Consider the following 20169-nt stretch of genomic DNA (forward strand, 5'->3'; position numbering starts at 1 on the left):
AAAATTTTTCCTTCAGTGCAGCTAATCCTGCAAAGATGTCACCCTGGCGTCAGTGCCATAGGCCATGCTCCTTCCGTTCCAGGCTTTTTCTCAGAGCCTAGTCTCCTCCACCTCCTGCCTTCCACCTGACTGCCTTCATTTCCATCTCCTCAGCTGCCCACCAAAGGGCTCCTCAGCCTTCACGTCCTTCAAAAAGCTGCTTCCCACTCTTACAGCCCATAGCACTCTCATCCTTCTGACTTCCTTTGCACTTAATAAAAATCTTTAAATCTTTGGGCTTTAATTCCCTCATCTGAGAAGTGAGAATAAGTAACAGTTTTCAACTGTAGTAGAGTTAGAAGAAGTTTACATAGAGAGCTGTTTGTAGCTTCAGGGAGGGGCCTTTAAAAAGTGATCTCGTTACTGTTTTAATGACTGAAAACAGCTCATTATGACCTTTCCCTGCTCTATCTCTTATATAATAATCCTTTTTTTCTAAACTAAACTATAAAGAAGACGCCTTCTATTTCTCTATAAAAATAGGCATGATTCTGAGTAGATAATAAAACATTCAATGTATTTTATTACTCTTTAGATTAAACAATAAAATTTGTGGAAAATCATCTCATTTATGTTTTAATCAGCATTAATGTTTTAACCAATGATAGGGGGAGAATGACATGTGGTCATTTCTAGAGATGGGCAGGTGTGTGTCTTGCTCACAAACCTTCATGCATGAACCCACTCACCACTTTTTGGTTTCAGATTAAGAAAGGACATGAGCTAGGAGTTCTGTTAAGTTCTGTCAAAACAGGAGATCAGAATAACTTATCGTTTTCTATTAGTTGTCTTGCTAGTCCCAGAAATAAGGGCATGCATGACTTCCAAATAAAAATCTATTATTTTCATTGCACTCTGGCATCCAGTTAATTATTTTTTTAAAGATTTCATTTATTTATTCATAAGAGACACACAGAGAGAGGCAGAGATATAGGCAGAGGGCAAAACAGACTCCCCATGGGGAGCCCAATGTGGGACTCAATCGCAGGACCCCAGGATCATAACTTGGGCCAAAGGCAGATGCTCAACCACTGAGCCACCCAGGTGTCCCTACATCCAGTTAATTAGAAAAAAATTTATTTTAAATTATATTTCCTAATAACAACAATAACATGACTTCAGAAAGAGAGAGAGAAAAGACAAAAATAGAATAATTGTCAATACCGAGTTTGAAAAGAATAATGGTGTCACTCTGCCTATCTACCATTATAAAACACTACAATCCACTGAATATTGTGAGCTTTACTGTGGTGTAATATTTCTATTGAATATTGTTTATTTCATGAGCAAGTGCGTGGGGAAAAATGTCTTTTTATTACTGTTAAAGGTATCACAAGGAAGAATAGGGCTTAATTCCACAAACTTAGAAACTAAAGCTTGTCAGGGTATCTGGGTGGCTCAGTCGGTTAAGTATCTGATTCTTGATTTCTGCTCAGGTCATGATCCCAGGGTCATAAGATTGAGACCCACTGAGCTCCACACTCAGCAAGGAGTCTGCTTGAGAGTCTCTCTCTCCCTCTGCCCGTCCCCTCTCCATGTGTGCATGTGCACTCGCAAACTCTCTCTGTCTCAAATGAATAAATCTTAAAAAATAAACTGAAGCTTATCTCAAATCCTGAATTTCTAAGAACTCCTAAGAACAGGTAGTAGACCTAAGTTCCTGTGAGGTACTATTATTTCTAATTTATTTAACTCGTCAGATATTTTATTTTAGTTTACTTTGTCTGCTCCTGGATATATGTATGTGGAGATATATATATATATATATATATATTTCCTTGTTAGCATTTCCACAGGGCCATCAATTACAGAATCTCCAGTATATTTTAATAAGTTTACCCTTAGAAGTCTGCATCTTAAAAGATGTCCTCTGTTCCACAAAATTTTAACTATTTCCCCTTTTTATTTCACTATGATTTAGAGTAACTGAATGAAATCAAAGATTTATTTTTTCCAAGTCTTTACCTCTTTACATCTGCACATAGATTAATAAGTATTTTCAGTGATTCCTGGGTGCCTCAGTGGTTGAGTGTCTGCCTTTGGCTCAGGGCGTGATCCTGGAGTCCCAGGATTGAGTCCCATGTTGGGCTCCCTGCATGGAGCCTGCTTCTCCCTCTGGCTGTGTCTCTGCCTCTCTGTGTCTCTCATGAATAAAAAAATAAAATCTTTTAAAAAAATAAGTATTTTCAATTAGGAAATATCATCTCAAAATAGTAGAGCCACTCATATTTATCTTGATATTATGAGAAAACTGATGATGGTGTCATAATGAATACTTTCAAGATCAAAACGAAGAGACTAAGTAGAGTTTATCTCTGGCATGGCCCATTTTAGTCCAACTTCTGACTGATGAATATTTCCAACTTGACCCTGGAATCTGAATTTTCTTAGAACTCATTAGTGTTATAACTTCTTAAATACGTTGGTTTTCTTTAGTTCCGGTTCTTATTTTTTTTTTCACTAGTTTATTTATTTATTCATGAGAGACACAGAGAGAGGCAGAGACATAGGCAGAGGGAGAAGCAGGCTCCGTGCAGGGAGCCTGATGTGGGACTTGATCCCAGGACCCTGGGACCACGCCCTAAGCTGAAGGCAGATGCTCAACCACTGAGCCACCCAGGCATTCCTCACTTCCATGTAGTTTCATATCGATTCTTTAAACCTAAGATAAACAAATATTTGCGTATTTATATATCATTTAGAATTTGGATGGTAGTGATGAACTAGTCCAGCTTCCTCATTTTAAATATGAGGCAGCTGAGACCCAGGGAGGTTCATGAATTGCCCAAACTACAGAGTTTAATCTCTGAGAAGTGTCAAATCACTTCTGACCTCCCATCAGAATCAGTATTTTTTTTCCTGCTAAGCTATATTGAGTTCTATTTAAAATAACTAGAAAATTCTACATCTATCTCAGTAGCCCCTTAACTAAAAAAAATGTGTACTACCTGTGAGTGTCCTTTTGTATTTCTAGGCAGTCTTTCTAACCTGTGGAGATGTTCACAACCCTTAAAGAACTGTTCATATCCTCTAAAATATTCTCCAGTCCCCTTTTATAATTTTATTGAGATATGTTTAACCATTCATGAGTTAGTGAACATTTGGGTTGTTTCCACTTTGGGGCTATTATGAAAATGCTGTTAATATTAGTATATTAATATTTGTGTAAAATTTAGTATTGATATTATGTATAATTTTTTAGTAGTATATGTTTTCAGTTCTCTTAGATATATACCTAGGGGTGGAATTCACATGGTAAATTTATTTATGTGAATCTATTTGAAGAGTTGCTAAACTGTTTTGAAGGAGCTGTATGATTTTTATATTCCTTCCAACGTGTATGAGGGTTTCAATTTCTCCACATTCTCACCAATACTTGTTATCTCAACATTATAAATATAAATAAAACATATAAAAATAATAAAATTATGAATGTAAAATTCATCCATGAAAATGTATATAGCTGTCACTCTCAATCATTTTTGTATTATATTATATGAATATAAAACAATTAAGCCATTCAGTTTGTCTCCAATTTGTTATTTTTATTAAAAATCGTATATTGACATCTTACTAGATGTCTCCTGGTACATACGTGGAAGAATATTACTAGGAAATATGCCTGGAGGTGGGATTATTAGGGCCTATGATACATGCCTCTTTAACTTTACTGAATATTACCAAATTATTTTCCCAAGTGACTATACCAGTTTCCACTGCCACAAGCAACGTGTGGGAATTCTTATTGCTCTATATCTTTCTTTATTTCCAAAGAATGTAAAAGTTCTGTTAAAAGGTGATTTTTGAGCTTCATTGAATTGATTCAAACTTTAAAGAAAAAAGTGATGAAATTATTTTCTTTATAAGAACAGTGTAGCCAAAATGGTTTTAAATTTTATATTTTTAAAAGAAAACTGTGACTTTGGACTATTAAATCTTATATCTCAATTAAGAGTTAAAAATCTAATATGTCTAGAAAAATCTAATTTGGAGGGGGGTGGTCTCTCAAACATTTATTAATTTTTCACCCTTTTTAGTGCCAGGTGCTGTTCCTACTGAATCCATTCAAGGAAGTACTTTTGAAGAGAAAATATTTCTTCAATGGCGAGAACCAATCCAAACATATGGTGTCATCACTTTATATGAGGTAGTATATACAGTCATTAGTAATTTAATTTTTCATTATAATTTATGTGATAGTCGGACTGTCTAGTATTTAAAAATGCATAATGGCATCATGTCTTTAAGAAGTTCAATGCCTTTGGTAGTTACAATGGTTACTGCATAGAAGCAAAAAAAAACCCTGAGTTTTTCAATTATGTATCATTTCAGGACGTATATTTATAATGATTTGGATGTTTCTAGACTATATGTTATTATAAGTAAAGACACAGCATAGTATTAAAAAAATCACCTGTATTAAAAACAATAAGTATTTTGAAGTGTACATTGATTAGGAAGCAACCACATGATCCTATTCTTGCTAGCTATAAAATATTTTCCTACTGGATTATAGAAGAATGCTGATTATCCAATTAGCAAAGTCAATAGACATTGTCTCAGGGGTAACAATAGAATAATGTCTTTTGGTTTCTTAGTATTAGCAAAACATCGTTTAGACTTCCTTGACATAGTTTTGTCTACTGAGGCATATCAAATGGTTGAATGATAGAGAGCAGAGAAGAATTTGATGAATTGTTCAAGGAAAAAAAATAACAGCAGTAACAAGGGGTGACAGTCATCATCACATCTGTATGAGCATGATTTCACTGTACCTATTGTCATAGAAACAAGCAGGTGCATTTTTTTAAGCCAGCATTTATTTGAATGCAAATTTAACAAAATTATATGTTGTTAGGTTTCTAAAAATTGAGGCAATTCCTCCTCGGGAACCTCGGCTTGAATACCTTTCAGAGCTACTGACAAAAGCCTGAGCAGATTAGCTGTCAGACAGTAATCACTGGTAAACCCCCTCCCTGACCCAACTAGCCTCACATTTATGTTTCCTTATACTTTTTGAAAATTGGTATTGAAATGCAAAAAATAATGTTTTTAATTGAAAGCTAAACAAAGTAAGAGAAAATATAGAAGAAAAAGTTGATTTAATAAGTTATTGATGCTGTTCATTGGCTGCTTCATTTTGAAAGAATTCAGTGTTATGAAAATCTGTAGTTCAACTTTTAAAAAGGTAAGTTTTAAAATCAAACAAGTTCATATTTTTTCTCAGTGATCATAATTTTTAGTTAATATTTTTGGCCCCAAGACCATCTTCTGGTCTCAGTTTTGGAGATTCCCACCTAAGAATAACAGATTATTTTACTAGGAAAGATAACAGCCAATGTTAAGTTCCAAGAAGTATGTCCATCTGTCCTAAAAACTACATGTTGATATCTAGACAGACAGAAAATAATAGCCGGCTTCTTTCTTCCTGGTACCTCTGAACATTCATCTTTGTATAATAAGTAACTTTAACATGAAAACTATAGAAATAATAGTTCAAAAGAGGAATCCATTGGGCAGCCTGGGTGGCACAGCAGTTTAGCACTGCCCTCCATTCAGGGCGTGATCCTGGAGACCTGGGATAAAGTCCCATGTCGGGTTAACTGCATGGAGCCTGCTTCTCCCTCTGCCTGTGTCTCTCATGAATAAATAAATAAGATCTTAAAAAAATAAAAAGAAGAAGAAGAAGAACCCATTAATCTCTGAATTCAGCAGCCAGGGTTTCCCAGTTGAACACTGATCTAAATGTGTTTTAGTGGGGATACCTGAATGTGTCATAAATCAGGGTTTTAAAACTCAGATATAGGTAAGTAGAGCACTTTGGTTTATTTTTCTAGATACGTAAGGGAAAATGTTAAATGTGTGAATCAGGTTTCGGTGATTAAATACAAGTTTTCTGGCCACCAGATCTTTCTCTCTCTTTCCCCCATGTTTTCCAAAAGCAGGAAGGGGGAGTTTCTGTTCTCTCTTAGGTGGCATCTCAGGAGGAGGCTCTTCTTAAGCTAAGATGTATATGCTGTGCCTAGCCTATGCCAGAGTCAGTGACAGGCACAGGTTCCAGACTCAGTCCCCTCTGGATAACCACAGCCTCTGGGTTCTGATGCCACGCTAAGGAAGTAGAACAGTTGCTTCCCCCAAAAAGCAGGGACCTTAGGAACAGTATGTTCTATCACAGAAACACATTTGATTATAGATAAAAACTGGAAGGTGAGATAAATGATCAGAGCTGGAGAAAAACTTAGTGATAAATGATACAGGTGTTTCTTTAGGGCAGGGAACACGGTTGGATCATTTTTGCAAGGAGAAAAGAGAAGACAGGTTGGATGCTGTAGATGTTGTAAATGAAATGCTATGGGTTCAGGTTATTTTCAAGTTCTCCTTTACCTCTTGGGAAAGATAAACCAAACCTTTACTCATTGGAAAATGCTGACATCGTTTTCTGCCAGGAGTCATGGCAGTTGAGAGCATTAAAGCTTTCTTTTGATCTTATCCTTTGCCTTTCCTTTTCATTCCCCTAACAACCATCTTCAGCCTTCTTGAACCAGCCTTTCCTTTCTGTTCTCCCCACCTTTGTTCTGGCTCTACCCCTTCCTGTCCCTTACCTCTCCATCAGCCCTTTATTTTGATCAGAGCCATCTGCCTAAAACCTAGACTGATAATTACAGCCTTCCTCAACAGCGATCAAAATTTTGATTTTATTAAATTAAAAATGTAATATCACTTTCTGAGAGAACATTTTAAGTACAGAAGTATTCAAAATAATATTCTTGCTTCCCAATTTCACTTTTCAGAGGTAACAACTGTTACAACTGGGTGCATGACCTTCCAGAATTTTACAAGGTAGAAATTATAGTGCAAGTGCATTTATGAACAGAGATCGATAACATTTAATAAATATTAGCAAACCCAGCATTTTTTGTAAGAATAATATGCCATATAAGACACACACCTATCTCACATCATACAAAAACCAAAACCAAATGGATTCATGTTCTAAACACAGAATACTGGGCAGCCCCAGTGGCGCAGCGGTTTAGCACTGCCTGCAGCCCGGGTTGTGATCTTGGAGACCCGGGATCAAGTCCCGCATCGGGCTTCCTGCAGGGGGCCCGCTTCTCCCTCTGTCTGTGTCTCTGCCTCTCTCTTCGCTCTCTCTGAATGAATAAATAAATAAATCTTTAAAAAAATTAAAAATAAAAAATAAACACAGAATACTATAAGAAAACAAGGAAGATATTTCTGTAACGTATCTTACTAAAGCTTGACATAAGCCCCAGAAGTCATATTTTAAAAGATTGACAGATTTACTTATATAAGAATTTAAACTTTTGAACGACAAAAGATACCACTAGGAAAGTCTAAATACAGACAGAAGAAATTATTTTAAAAATGGGTAGCACTTAAGAGGCTGTTGGTCACAATATACAGACTTGATACAGGTTGATAAGAAATGGACAAAGAATTCCATTAGAAAAACTGGGCAAAGAATAAGAGGAGACAACTCATAGAAAAAAGTCCAAGTAGCATTTGAACATGTGAAAAGATATCTACCCTATATCATGAGTACATGATTGAGAAATGAAATAAAAACAAGTGCTACAAAAAATTTGTGTAATATCAGGTGTTAAGGGGATCCCTGGGTGGCGCAGTGGTTTGGCGCCTGCCTTTGGCCCAGGGCGTGATCCTGGAGACCCGGGATCGAATCCCACATCGGGCTCCCGGTGCATGGAGCCTGCTTCTCCCTCTGCCTATGTCTCTGCCTCTCTCTATATATATAAATAAATAATAAAAATAAATAAAAATAAAAATTTAAAAAAAATCAGGTGTTAAACAATGATATGGGGAAATGCATGTGTGCATAGACTATTGATGGGAATGTACATTTTGCATCCCTTACAACTGATGCATTTCCCCTAGTAGACAATTTGGGGGAACCTATCAAAATTTAAACATTGCACGTGAAGCTTATTTCTAGAAGTTTATCAGCCAGTAATACTTCCAAATACAGAATACTTCCAAATATGTGTGTCCAGGTATTTTCATTGTACCTCACTAACTTTATATGGCTTTCACTCAAAAGCCTAGTAAGTGAACTCCAGATTCCTGGTCATGAGAGTAATGCATCAGCAAGCTTTCACACACACACACACACACACACAATATTATATATTTTATATTATGTATATAAAAGAGAGAGAGAAATAGACAAACCAAGAAAGAGACTCTTAACTATAGAGAACAAACTGATGGTTACCAGAAGGGGAGATGGGTAGGGGATGGGGGATATAGGGGATGGGATTAAGGAGTGCACTTGTCATCATGAGCACTGGGTAATGTATGAAAGTGTTGAATCACTATATTGTACACCTGACACTAATATTACACTGTATATTCACTAACTAGAATTTAAATAAAAACTATATATATATATATATATATATATATATTTATATGGTGTGTATGTAAGGTGCTGAGAGAAGACAGAAGAAGAAAGTACTATACCTTCTCTACTAGAAGTAGCAATCCTAATAGCAACTAACTATACAGAGAATGAAATAAGTACCAAAAGCAAATCACTTTAACATGTGAGGTGTGTAAAGTCCAGTGTTGTGTGGGCACATAGCAAAGTAGAATAGTCTGGGTTTGTCAACTGATGGGGGCGGGGGGCGTTCAAGAGTTGGAGACACCCCAGGATCCTGAGCCTGGATAACTGGGTTTAATTAATGACTATTGATTGAGATGGTAAAAATGTAGAAAGAAGTAGAATTTAAGGACCATGTCAAGAATTTTCATTTCAGTATTCAAGGCCTTCCATAATCTAATTCCAGTTTATTTTATTTTTTTTTAATTTTATTTATTTATTCATAGAGACAGACAGAGAGAGAGAGGCAGAGACACAGGCAGAGGGAGAAGCAGGCATCATACAGAGAGCCTGATGTAGGACTTGATCCAGGGTCTCCAGGATCACACCCTGGGCTGCAGGCGGCGCTAAACCGCTGCGCCACAGGGGCTGCCCCGTCTAATTCCAATTTAAATTTCTTACTGCATCTCCTATTATTTTTCTCCTAGAACTTAACGAGCTATATATATATAGAATTTTCTTTTCTCTGAAAACCTTCTGAACTATCACACCACGTGCTCTTATTTCTTCTTTCCTCCTGATGCTTTTGCCTCCTCTCTCCTCCTGTGAGACCTTTGCTGCTCTCAGGTTTTCATCCAAATATCATACTTTTCTCTGAAGTATCCTAGGTTCTTTCCTCCCCCGAAATCAGATTTCATTATTACTTCCTCCAATTGCTTGGCTCTCCGTTAAAGGACTGTATCTAACACTGGCTGAGATTCCAGCCAAGTCCCACTCTGTAGAAGATTTTTAATCCCCTCCTGGCCCCAAATTGCATGTTATTCTATTTTGATTGTCTATGAATCTTTTAGTTCAGAACTTGAGACTGTAAGTAGAAGAAGGGAAAGTAATTTGAGAAAATTTCAGGCACCTACGTATGAATTGGAAATCATCCCATAAAACTGCAGAGGCCCAACGTGGAATGTCAGTGTTCTTCATAGAGGCTGCATTAGAATTGCCTTGGCCCTCAGCCAGAGATACAGTGCAAGTGTGGAAGCAGTCCCAAACTTTCCTTCTGGGAGTTTCCCACTGCTTTACTTAATAGGCACTTAATAAACATGCATTAAACTAACAAATGAAAAAATAAATGCCAAAGGGACATGGTACATTTGGGTGTGAGCATAGAGGTGTTTTTTGGTGTCCTTTAGAACAGCTGCTCAGATATATGTAGATGGAGCATCCACTCTCACACAGGCAGTGGATTCTAGAGTGGATTGCTCCTCCTGTTCCTAAGGAATTATTATTTTTTTTTATTCCTGGTATTCAAACTCCCAGGGCTCTGGATGGCTTTGAGGAGGATCAATAACCATTCTGACATCTTGCGTGTGCATATGTACCACATACTGGCTTGTTAGGGATTTGTTAGAAGTGAGGGAGAGTAGGGGCACCTGAGTGGCTCAGGCAGTTGAGCATCCAGCTCTTGGTTTGGCTCAGGTCATGATTTCAAGGTTATGAGATAGAGCCCCACGTCAGGCTTTCTGCTCAGCATGAAGTCTGCTTGAGATTCTCTCTCTCTCTTTCTCTCTCTCTTTCTCTCTCTCTCCCCCCCCTCTCTCTCCCCTCTCTCTCTCCCTCACCTTCTCCCTCGACCCATCCCAACTCTCTCTCTCTCTCTCTCACATAAATAAATAAGTAAATAAATAAATAAATAAATAAATAAAATCTTTTTTTAAAAAGTGAAAGAGAGGATTCATAATTTTAAGAATGTCTAAATTAGTATGTATATGCATTTTTATGGGTTGGGGAGAGAGGATCTAATAATCCTAGCAAATTCTTGAAGGGCTGTGACTGAAACACCCATTACAGATCCCCAGTCTAGCTTACCCTGTATGACCATGGCAATAGGTGAGTACAGACCCATCAACCCTAGTGGAGCAACAGGTTCTTAGATAAAGCATTTGCTTTCTGCTCTATAGTCCGTGTGGGAGCAGCAACATCCTCCTTGCCATACTGTGAGCATTTATGGGAGCACATGCACACACCTCTTCTCCCCAGTGGCCTTTTTAGGAAAATAATATGCTGAGTGTCAAATATTTACTGATCACCTTGGGATTAGAAAGAAGAATAAGACATCAGTCACTCCTCAGAAGATACGATTACGTGAAAAGTTCCATTTCCTTTGGCATATTTAAATCATGATTTAAGACTACACAAGAGCTTTTATAGCACTCCCTGACGCATCGCCAAATGAACTGTATGAACACAGTCACAACATCACGCATTCGGCTGATCCAGTGATTGTTAGGCCTCCTTTGGAAGCCTTTACTGAAAAGTAAAATGGGAACTCTGGCTTCAGACATGGGCAGGCGGGCACATTTTGTTTCAATCTCGCCTGAACTCCCAGCGTCTTTGAAAGCATTACCTTCTTAAGATACTTTTTTCCTTTCCTTTTTTTTTCTTTTTTTTTAATAAATAAGTATTTTTTTAATTTTTTATTTATTTATGATAGTCACACACACACACAGAGAGAGAGGCAGAGACATAGGCAGAGGGAGAAGCAGGCTCCATGCACCGGGAGCCCGACGTGGGATTCGATCCCGGGTCTCCAGGATCGCGCCCTGGGCCAAAGGCAGGCGCTAAACCGCTGCGCCACCCAGGGATCCCTTTTTTTTTTTCTTCTTTTGATTTCCATGACAGCTCTCTCTATTGGCATTTCTGGCTTCATTTGTTGATTTCTCCTCCTCCACCACTGATTATATTAAATGTCAGTGTTCTCTCTCAAATCCTTTCCCCAATGGCCTCATCCATTCTCAAATCATAATAGTTCAGTGCCACTCACCTCCACATCTCTATTCCTGGACCAGACCTCTCAGATCCCAGCTTTAAACCATGCACACCATGGCCACAAGCCAACAGCTCATTTCCCCTCATTCATTCCATTGCATGTCAGTGAGCAGGGCCATCTTTTGCTTAAGCCCCAAATATGCCACCTTACCCTTAATTCCTCCATCATTCCCTCCACATTCAACCTATCACTGACTTCTGTCCACTTTGACTCTCAGATATGCCACTTCTCTTCATTTGCTGCTCTCCTCCCTATGCTCACCTTCATCCCAACCACTGCACCATCACAGAGTGTAGGTCCTCCGTGGTCTCTGCGGGAGTACCCTGTGACCTCCCTACTCGCCCACTGCCTCCTTCCAGCAAACCACTGCTCCTCCTGCCGTTAGTGTGGTCTTTTCATAAGGGAAGTTTGATGATTTGGTTTTCAGGCTGAAAAATGTTCAAAGGCTCCCCCTTGTATGCATCCTGACTTCTCATCTTAGGGTACGGAGTGCTGCACATATGGCCCTTCCCATTCCTCCAGCTCCTGTTCGAGGGACCACACTCACCTCACTTGCTAGGCCCCGGTCTCACAGGCCTTCCTTCTGTCCACTAACTATCTGCAGAATGCTCCTGCTTCACAGCCTTAGTCCATGCTCTTCTTTCCCAAACTCAAGTTCAAATCTCCTCAAATTAGCTGTCATCCCCTCAGTGGCTGCTTCTGCAACCATCCGTGGTAGCTCTACATGCATCCCTCTCTGCCCTACAATATTCTTTGCCTGAGCACCGTGTGGGTTTCATCTACTCAACTTTAGTATTTTAAAATGGTTCATTTACTTACCGTGTATCTCTCCCAGCTCCACCCACTGCAGTCCAGATTCTTAGCCACCTGACGAGATGGCCTGTGTCCACCCACTGACCGTGGTATTTACAGAGTCTGTGTTCACACCATCAATATCTGAATGGAATGAATGAATCTGAGTAGGGAGAGAAAACAGGGCACGCTGGCCCTATCACATTCCAGGCAAGTGAAAGTTCATGAGTAAAAGCAGTGTCAGTGGTACAGAAAATCTTTGTTCCCTGACCAAGACAGGAGGTAATGTAATGTCATTGTGTCGAGTATTCAGAAACAAATTTGGAGAAGATGTAGGCAGTTCTTAAACCCAGAGGTAGGGAGTTTGGACTTTGTCTCATATACAGTTGTATCCCATTACAGTTTTTAGTAAGACAACAAAATGAACAAGGAAGTGTACCTAGCTCTGGGGTGGGCAGTGCTAGTCCTCATTTTCATTATACTGTATCATAACTGTTGAACTGCTTCTCTACTTCTCCACCAGATCGGTCCCTCCTCCAGGACAGGTACTATGTCTCATCCACCATGTGAGATCCCAGCTCAGAGCACTTTGCTTGGTTCATTGGAGGCAGGCAATGAATATCTTGAGAATGGGAGAATGAATGAATGAATGAGCTTTAGGGAGGAAATAAGCCCTCATAGCTTAGCTTAGATCTACCCTCTCTGAACCACGCTTTTCTATAGAAGTGTCAGAATGAGGACCAAGTAAGCAACTAAGCACACAGTGGTGACGATGCTGAAGTCCCTTCCAGAGCAGCTGGTGTAGACACTGTCTTGTCTCTGGACTCAAAGTAATATCGTGAGGGAAGTTAGCTAGAGGGTTAATGACAGAAATGCTGCCTAACTCTGAGAATGGCATGCACTGTAGTGATTAATATATACAACAAACATTTTCTTGCCAAAGCTTAGAGGATTCAATCTAAATATTCTTTCAGAGAGGTCTCCCTAATTATAATGACATGGTATAAATATAAGAAGAAAGAATGTCAATTATCACTCCGTATAATAACAGTGTTAGTGTTCACGCACATAAATTATAAGTAAGTTTACCCATTTAAAAGCAAGAAAAGTGCTCAGTTTTGCAATTTAAAACTTCTGAATATGCCGCATTTAAAAATTATATCATTACAACCAGTAGAAGTTAGTAATCACCACTAAAATGCATGTTCGTGAATAGTTGATGAACTACTTATGTTGAAATTCTTTCAAAAATCATTTGAAAGGGCAAATTTAAAGACACCTATGATATATTTATTTTGACACATTCCAGGCTCGTCCAATGTGCCTTGAACACCTGTTATGTGGCATACATATGAGAGATTCTAGAGTGGTACTGCCTCAAATGGCAGCTCCTGGTCATGCTTGGTAATTTAAATTTTAGGGGTGTGCCGGTGGCTCAGTGGTTGAGCTTCTGCCTTTGGCTCAGGTCATGATCCCGGAGTCCTGGGATTGAGTGCCCCATTGGTCTCCCTGCAGGGAGCCTGCTTCTCCCTTTTCTTATGTTTCTGCCTCTCTCAGTGTGTCTCTTATGAATAAATAAATAAAAATTTTAATTTTTTTTATTTTAGTTCGCCAAAATCAAATAAAATTTTCAGGTCCTCGATCTCACTACTATGTTTCAAGTACTCTGTTGCCACTTGGGGCTGGTGGCTACCATACTGAAGAGTACAGAATAGAACATTTCCATGATATTACAAAGTTCTATCAGACAGTGTTGCTCTAAAGAAAAGAAGCAAATATGACCCCTCATGAGCACCGTGGTCAAGAACTACTGACTTGTGTCTAGGATTTATTTTGAGAGCAGATATCTTTGCCCACATTGATGAAAATACTTAAAAGTACCCTTGTTTCCAGTAGACAGTAATCCTGTTCAGCACTAAATCAAACTGGCCCCTGGATGAAAGATGAGGCCTTCTCCTTGTCAGGTCCTTATCTGTTTGAGCTAGTTTTACATTTTGTGATGTCATTTTAAGCCAACTGTAATGTAGTTTTCCAAAGTGACATTTTGAAAGCAAACAACTTCAAGGTATTAGCTTAAACCTGAACTCATCCTTTATGTTCTAATCTACTGGCTCTCAGTTGCTCTGTCTATAAAAGTAATAACTCATAGCAGTTTTGGCTGAGTTCCTGTGCCCTTTCACCGGATCCAGGATTTGAAAAGTCTAAGTGAATAGCGGAGCTTATCATAAAGCATCTGACGGTGCATACATCACAAGGGTTTATTGGATAAAGATGTGATCCTAGTCCATCTGCTCCAGATATTTTATCACATTCTTATTCTCTTGCAGATCACCTACAAAGCAGTCAGTTCCTTTGACCCAGAAATAGACTTATCCAATCAAAGTGGAAGAGTTTCAAAACTGGGGAATGAAACCCATTTTCTATTCTTTGGACTGTATCCCGGGACAACGTACTCCTTTACCATCCGAGCTAGCACTGCTAAGGGGTTTGGACCTCCGGCGACAAATCAGTTCACCACCAAAATATCAGGTATTAAACATTTGTGAGTTATGTCTTTTATCACAAGTAGCAGTTTTGTACTTTCTCATTCCTATTGTCAAGGATACAAACCTCATCCAAACTTACACACTGTTTTCAGATGAACACTTTGGCATTTATGAAAATCAGACTCATGGAATTGAATGAGATGCTGCAAATACTTAAAATTTGAGAGCTTAAGATCCTCCTGCATTAGGAAGTAGCTATGTTTTATCAGTTTGCATCGGAGAGCCTGAGCATGAGTGAGGGTTCTGGTCTGCATGCTCCTGCCCCCTTCACAGTTCAGGTTACCAGAGCAGCAGCTTTGGGAAGATCTCTGCAATGAGCCATGAATGATTGAGTGCCCAACAGAAAGACAGCATTATATGGAGTCTGCATCCAGAAGGATCAGCCATCCTTGGGACTTTCACCATTAGTAGTTGCCTGTCCTCTGCAATGACAGAGGGGTGGCAACAGGCACTTACAGCCTCCAGCTTTTTGCTGGTAGAGACTCAATTATGCCATCCAACCAAAGACATAATTCGAGAAGTATTTCTGGGCATGTGCAACTGTGCAGAAAATGTCTTTGTGCTTCGGACTAGAGGAAATGGAGTTGCCATCTGCTGTGGGATATATAACAGCAATAAACACAATCCCATGGACATTTCCTTTTTCCATTTTTCCCCCTTTGGGTATAAGTGGGGAAGTATTTGAGTTTTGGCTTTGTGTTTTGGTGGGGGGTAGATGAGCAGGAGGCAGGTGAGGGAAATAACGCTTTTAATCAATCGGTGTTAGCTAAATAATAGCCTTGCTTTCATATCTATTGTCCTCATTTCTAGTTTTTAGAAACTTTTTGCTTAGAATTGGAGGCAGGGAAGTGCTACAACAAGATTACCTAAGCACTTGATTAGGTTTTCAGAGAGGGAGGTTTGGAATTTTGTTTTTAGGCAATTATAACTTCTAGGGAAATTTTTCATCATATAAGATTTTGTTTATGATCACAAACTCAACTTGAAGTCCAACAGACACTTGATATTTCTTTGGAAGAGTTCAGTAATAAGAACGATAAGGAGAGTTGGAAGACGAGGAAGAAGTCCTTGGGAGGTTAGGGAAATGGCATAGGTCATACATTTCTAGACACTGCTAGACTTGGAATCAAAAAATCTGGCTTCTAGTTGTAATTGTCCATGCCTTCCCTCTCTGATCATGATAAAGTGCATTGATACCTGGATGTGATTAAGATGATATAATCTGGTGCTTGAATTTATGATGGAGACTAAAGAGGAAACATTTCATATTTGGATAATCCTTGAAATATGGCTTCAAATATGAAGAGGATGTTCATTTAGAAAAGATAATTCATTTTTACCATTTCTGTTATATAAAAATTCTGGTTGATAGGAGTCTGACCACCAGCTTCATACAGTTCTATTCAAAAACAAAGACAGTTGACATTTTAGTTAGCCTGCATGGACTCATCAAGAATAACTATTTGATTTTTATAGTTCAGAGAAAATTACAGTTTACGGGCCCCAATTTTCTACTTTCATGGACCTCAGATAAAGAACTATTCTCTCTACAAAATGTAATTCTATGTTATGAATTGGAGTTAATTTTTAATAGAATTGGAGTTAATTTTTAATGCTGAGAAAATCCAATAAATGGAAATGAGATATAACCCATGTCTCTTACATAAAAGCTTTTTATATGTAAGAGATGTAAAAAAAACTATATATATTTGTAAAAAAAAATGATCTCTAGTGTTCTCATTAGGTACCTACACCTGTGAGTCTTCAAAAGACCATGTGCCTCCCACATCACAGCTTCATGAAATGATCTCTCTAGTCCATGGCAAAGACAAGATTACTGGAGAGCTTTGTCATTATCTTCTCATGATTAAGACTGAACAATCTAGAAAACAAAGAATGCCAGGAAATGGACTTGAAAATAGGATTAGCATGAAGTGGGGGGAAAAAAGTAACATTTGTAGAATTATATTTGCCTGCCTCTATTATCTCTTTGAATTCCCATAATAACCCTAGGGGATAATTTCTCCTATTTTGAAAGACGAGTAAATTGAAGCTCCAGAGACAATTCATGTGCCTAAGCTCTTAGGCTGATTAGAACAAAACAACAAAAATCAAACTCAAGCCTTTCTTGCTCCAATTCCTTTATCTTTTCCACCTTCCTGCTCTCTCTGAGAGCCCGCCGGTGGTCACTAATTTCAACAAGCCTTCTACAGGCACCTAAAGGCCTCTTCAGATCCTTAGATGGATCTGTGGCCCACACAAGTTTTCCTTATTGACTTAGATGTGAGAGCTGTAATGTTCCATTTTATGATACTAGTGATTATTTCTTAAATATGCATTTAAAGTTATTTTTAAAGAAAAGCATACCTACCAATAAGTCTGCAAATTATAAGTATCTGGCTTGATATATTTTCTCAAGCTAACCTACACCCATTTAGCAAGAATGCAAATCAAGAGACACAATGTTACTAACACCTCAGGAGCCCCCTCATTCTCTCTCCCAGCTTCAAATCAAAGAAGTCGACATATACTGGTTTTAGCGGTGGTTCCTGATATTCTGTGTAGGGTGTATACACAAGGCTGCCCGTGGTCGGTTCATAGCTGCAATTTAAGCTCACTGTGTTTTTCATGTTCTCTGCAAATGGAACTCACCATTTGATTTGAAAAGATCAACCAGAAATAATGAGTCTCCCATCTCACACATTTTTCCCCCAGCACCGTCTATGCCGGCTTATGAACTTGAGACCCCCTTGAATCAAACGGACAATACAGTGACAGTCATGCTGAAACCTGCCCACAGCCGAGGCGCGCCTGTCAGGTACCGAGTAGAGGAGGGGTGGACTGGCTCTAGAGAGATTAGACCCTAAAATCAAAATTGATTCATTTCTTGGCTGTGTTTTCTAGGGATCTGCTATGAACCTCAGTCAGCCTGTAAACCCATATTTTTATTAGCTCTAATTAAAAGAAATGACTCAGGAAAGGGAAAGTGCTTTGATGTGGGGTGATCAAGTATTGTGTAGAGTTTGATTCTGATGCAAGTGGGTTGTTCTTTGAAGATAAGGAACAAATGCCTTAGTCTGTTGAGAGAGGTGGCTTTACTCCTAAAAAGTAATTGTTTGCTGCAATTTAGTTACCCAAGGGCAGATGCTATTTTTATCCTGAGCTCTATTCTTTAAATGGACCTTCAGGTTTTGCTTGTTTGTTTGTTTGTTTACCTGGGCTTTTAAGTCAGTTAACTTTTGGGAAATTGGCTTATTTCTCTGATGACTATGTGGTATATATTTACTTTTTTTTTTTTTTTTTAAGAAACAGACGATTGGAAGGAGCACTGTGAAGTCTTTATTTGAACATATTTAAGTTTATTACCAACATGTAGGCCCCATTTCTCATTCCATGATGATTTATATAGCTAAGAAATTACGAAGTGTAACTTCTACGGTGAATGAATAAAATAAATTTATTCTTCCTAGAAAGGAGCAAAGGAATGCCTGAATAACTCTTGAGTATGAACTTGTCATAAGCTCATTAATCTATATAAATGAAATTTCTACTTGTTTCAGAGGGATTTAGATATTCTGTGCTATAAGAATAGATTCCCTTCAGAATAACCTCTTAAACATTTTCATTCCCATTTAAGGCTATATGTTTTTTTTCTATATTTCTTGTTTAGAATTTTATTTCATTAACCTTTTGAAACTTGGCTCTATTTGATCATGTTTTCATGACAGTATCATAGGATAATCAGTTAGACTTCTTTGTACCTGTTAAGATATGTACAAGTTTCATTTCACATAGTTAGGAGTAAAAACAGAACAGCATTAGTTGATAGTAAGGTCAAGTTAGGGTGGAATCACAGGAATTTTTATTTGAAAAATCTACAAAATTTAAGGGGACAATTTTTAGTTCACTCTATTGACTTACTCGACATAGTAGTAAGGGACTTTCATCTAAGGGATTTAGGATGGCCATTCATAAGTGCACTCCATGAGAAGACTATGAAATATGTAAAAGCTTTATTCCAAATTTAAGATATGTATCCACTGACACTACCTCGCCCCTTTGGGTTGACCTGTATGCAGCGCCCAGGGGTTGCCCTAATCCGCGTGACCCCAGACACATACTCCTTAGATGGCTGGCCAAGATCCGAGTGTATCTGTGGCCTTCCGTCAGACTTTTTTCAGTCCAGAAAGCTGAAGTATTATTAAGTGAAAATTGATGCTCTGACCATGGCCAGAGCATCATTCTCTTGTGACCAATTTAAGAGTCGCCTAGACTCAGCAATGTGAGCTCTTAGGATGGGAGTCAGGGTTCTCCTGCAGAAGCATCACGATCAAATGAAAGGGTACAGACCACTCACCTCCAAACGGAAGGAATCTGAAATCCTAACCATTTCTCCAAAACAATGGGTTAGTCCCTGTTCTACTTTATTCTCATATAAACTCCTTTTCATTTTCTGATCTTTTTGCCTCTTTCCTTAACACTCTTTCAGTCGGATTTTCATCCATGTCTGTGTATAGATCTTTCCAAGTCTGAGTTTTCAAATAATATTCCTTTGAGCAATCAACATCATCTCCCTCCCCAGTTCTCCTTTCCTTATTTTTTTAAAGTGCTTCTTGCATTCCAAACTATGATTGAGGGGATCCCTGGGTGGCTCAGGGGTTTGGTGCCTGCCTTTGGCCCAGGGCACAATCCTGGAGTCCTGGGATCGAGTCCTGTGTCGGGCTCCTGGCATGGAGCCTGCTTCTCTTCCTTCTCCTGTGTCTCTGCCTCTCTCTCTCTCTCTCTCTCTCTCTATATATATATATATATATATATATATATATATATATATATATATATCATGAATAAATAAATAAATAAAAATAAATAAAAAAACAAACTACGATTGATATTTTCTAAGCATGCCTTTCAAAGGCATCGTCTTGTTGTTTTCTTTTCAAAACTTTCCAGTTTTTGGAGACTGGAGCCTTACTGGTTATTTAATTATGGATATTCTTGGGCTTTTTATTCTGATGTTATAAAAATACTCTTTCAACTGCTTGTCAGAGTGTCCAAAATACACAGCTTCACCACTTCTCACATCATTTCTTGAAGGCCAGCCTCTAACTCTGCTGAGGTTTCAGTTTATGTTATCACAGCTTCCTTCACAGCTGTTGTGATGCCTTATTTCCAAACTCAGTATTGCTCCACTTTGATTAAACATTATCTTATTATTGGCTAAACATTCCTTGAATTTGCCAGAGTCGCTTTTCGTTCTGTCTTTATTATACCTTCTTAGAGCCATACTATTAGCATCTTGAAATCAATAAATGTACTATGTTCATTATCTAAATCTATGCTAGAATCCAGATCAGTTCTTCTGGGACATATTCAGAAAGTATTGCAGG

The 20169-nt window shown here is 38.4% G+C and overlaps 1 protein-coding gene across 2 annotated transcripts in view; it reads left to right on the forward strand.

Annotated features, from left to right (window-relative positions):
- PTPRM (protein tyrosine phosphatase receptor type M) overlaps window positions 1–20169 on the forward strand; it is a 768694-nt gene that overhangs the window by 467057 nt on the left and 281468 nt on the right. For both annotated transcript variants that reach the window (XM_055323971.1, XM_055323972.1), the window contains exons 9-11: window positions 4077–4186; window positions 14564–14765; window positions 17498–17600. In XM_055323971.1, the coding sequence (XP_055179946.1) occupies window positions 4077–4186; window positions 14564–14765; window positions 17498–17600 (415 nt within the window). The remainder of the gene's footprint in view (window positions 1–4076; window positions 4187–14563; window positions 14766–17497; window positions 17601–20169) is intronic.

Source organism: Nyctereutes procyonoides, unplaced genomic scaffold, assembly GCF_905146905.1.
Source record: "Nyctereutes procyonoides isolate TBG_1078 unplaced genomic scaffold, NYPRO_anot_genome, whole genome shotgun sequence".
NCBI lineage: Eukaryota > Metazoa > Chordata > Mammalia > Carnivora > Canidae > Nyctereutes > Nyctereutes procyonoides.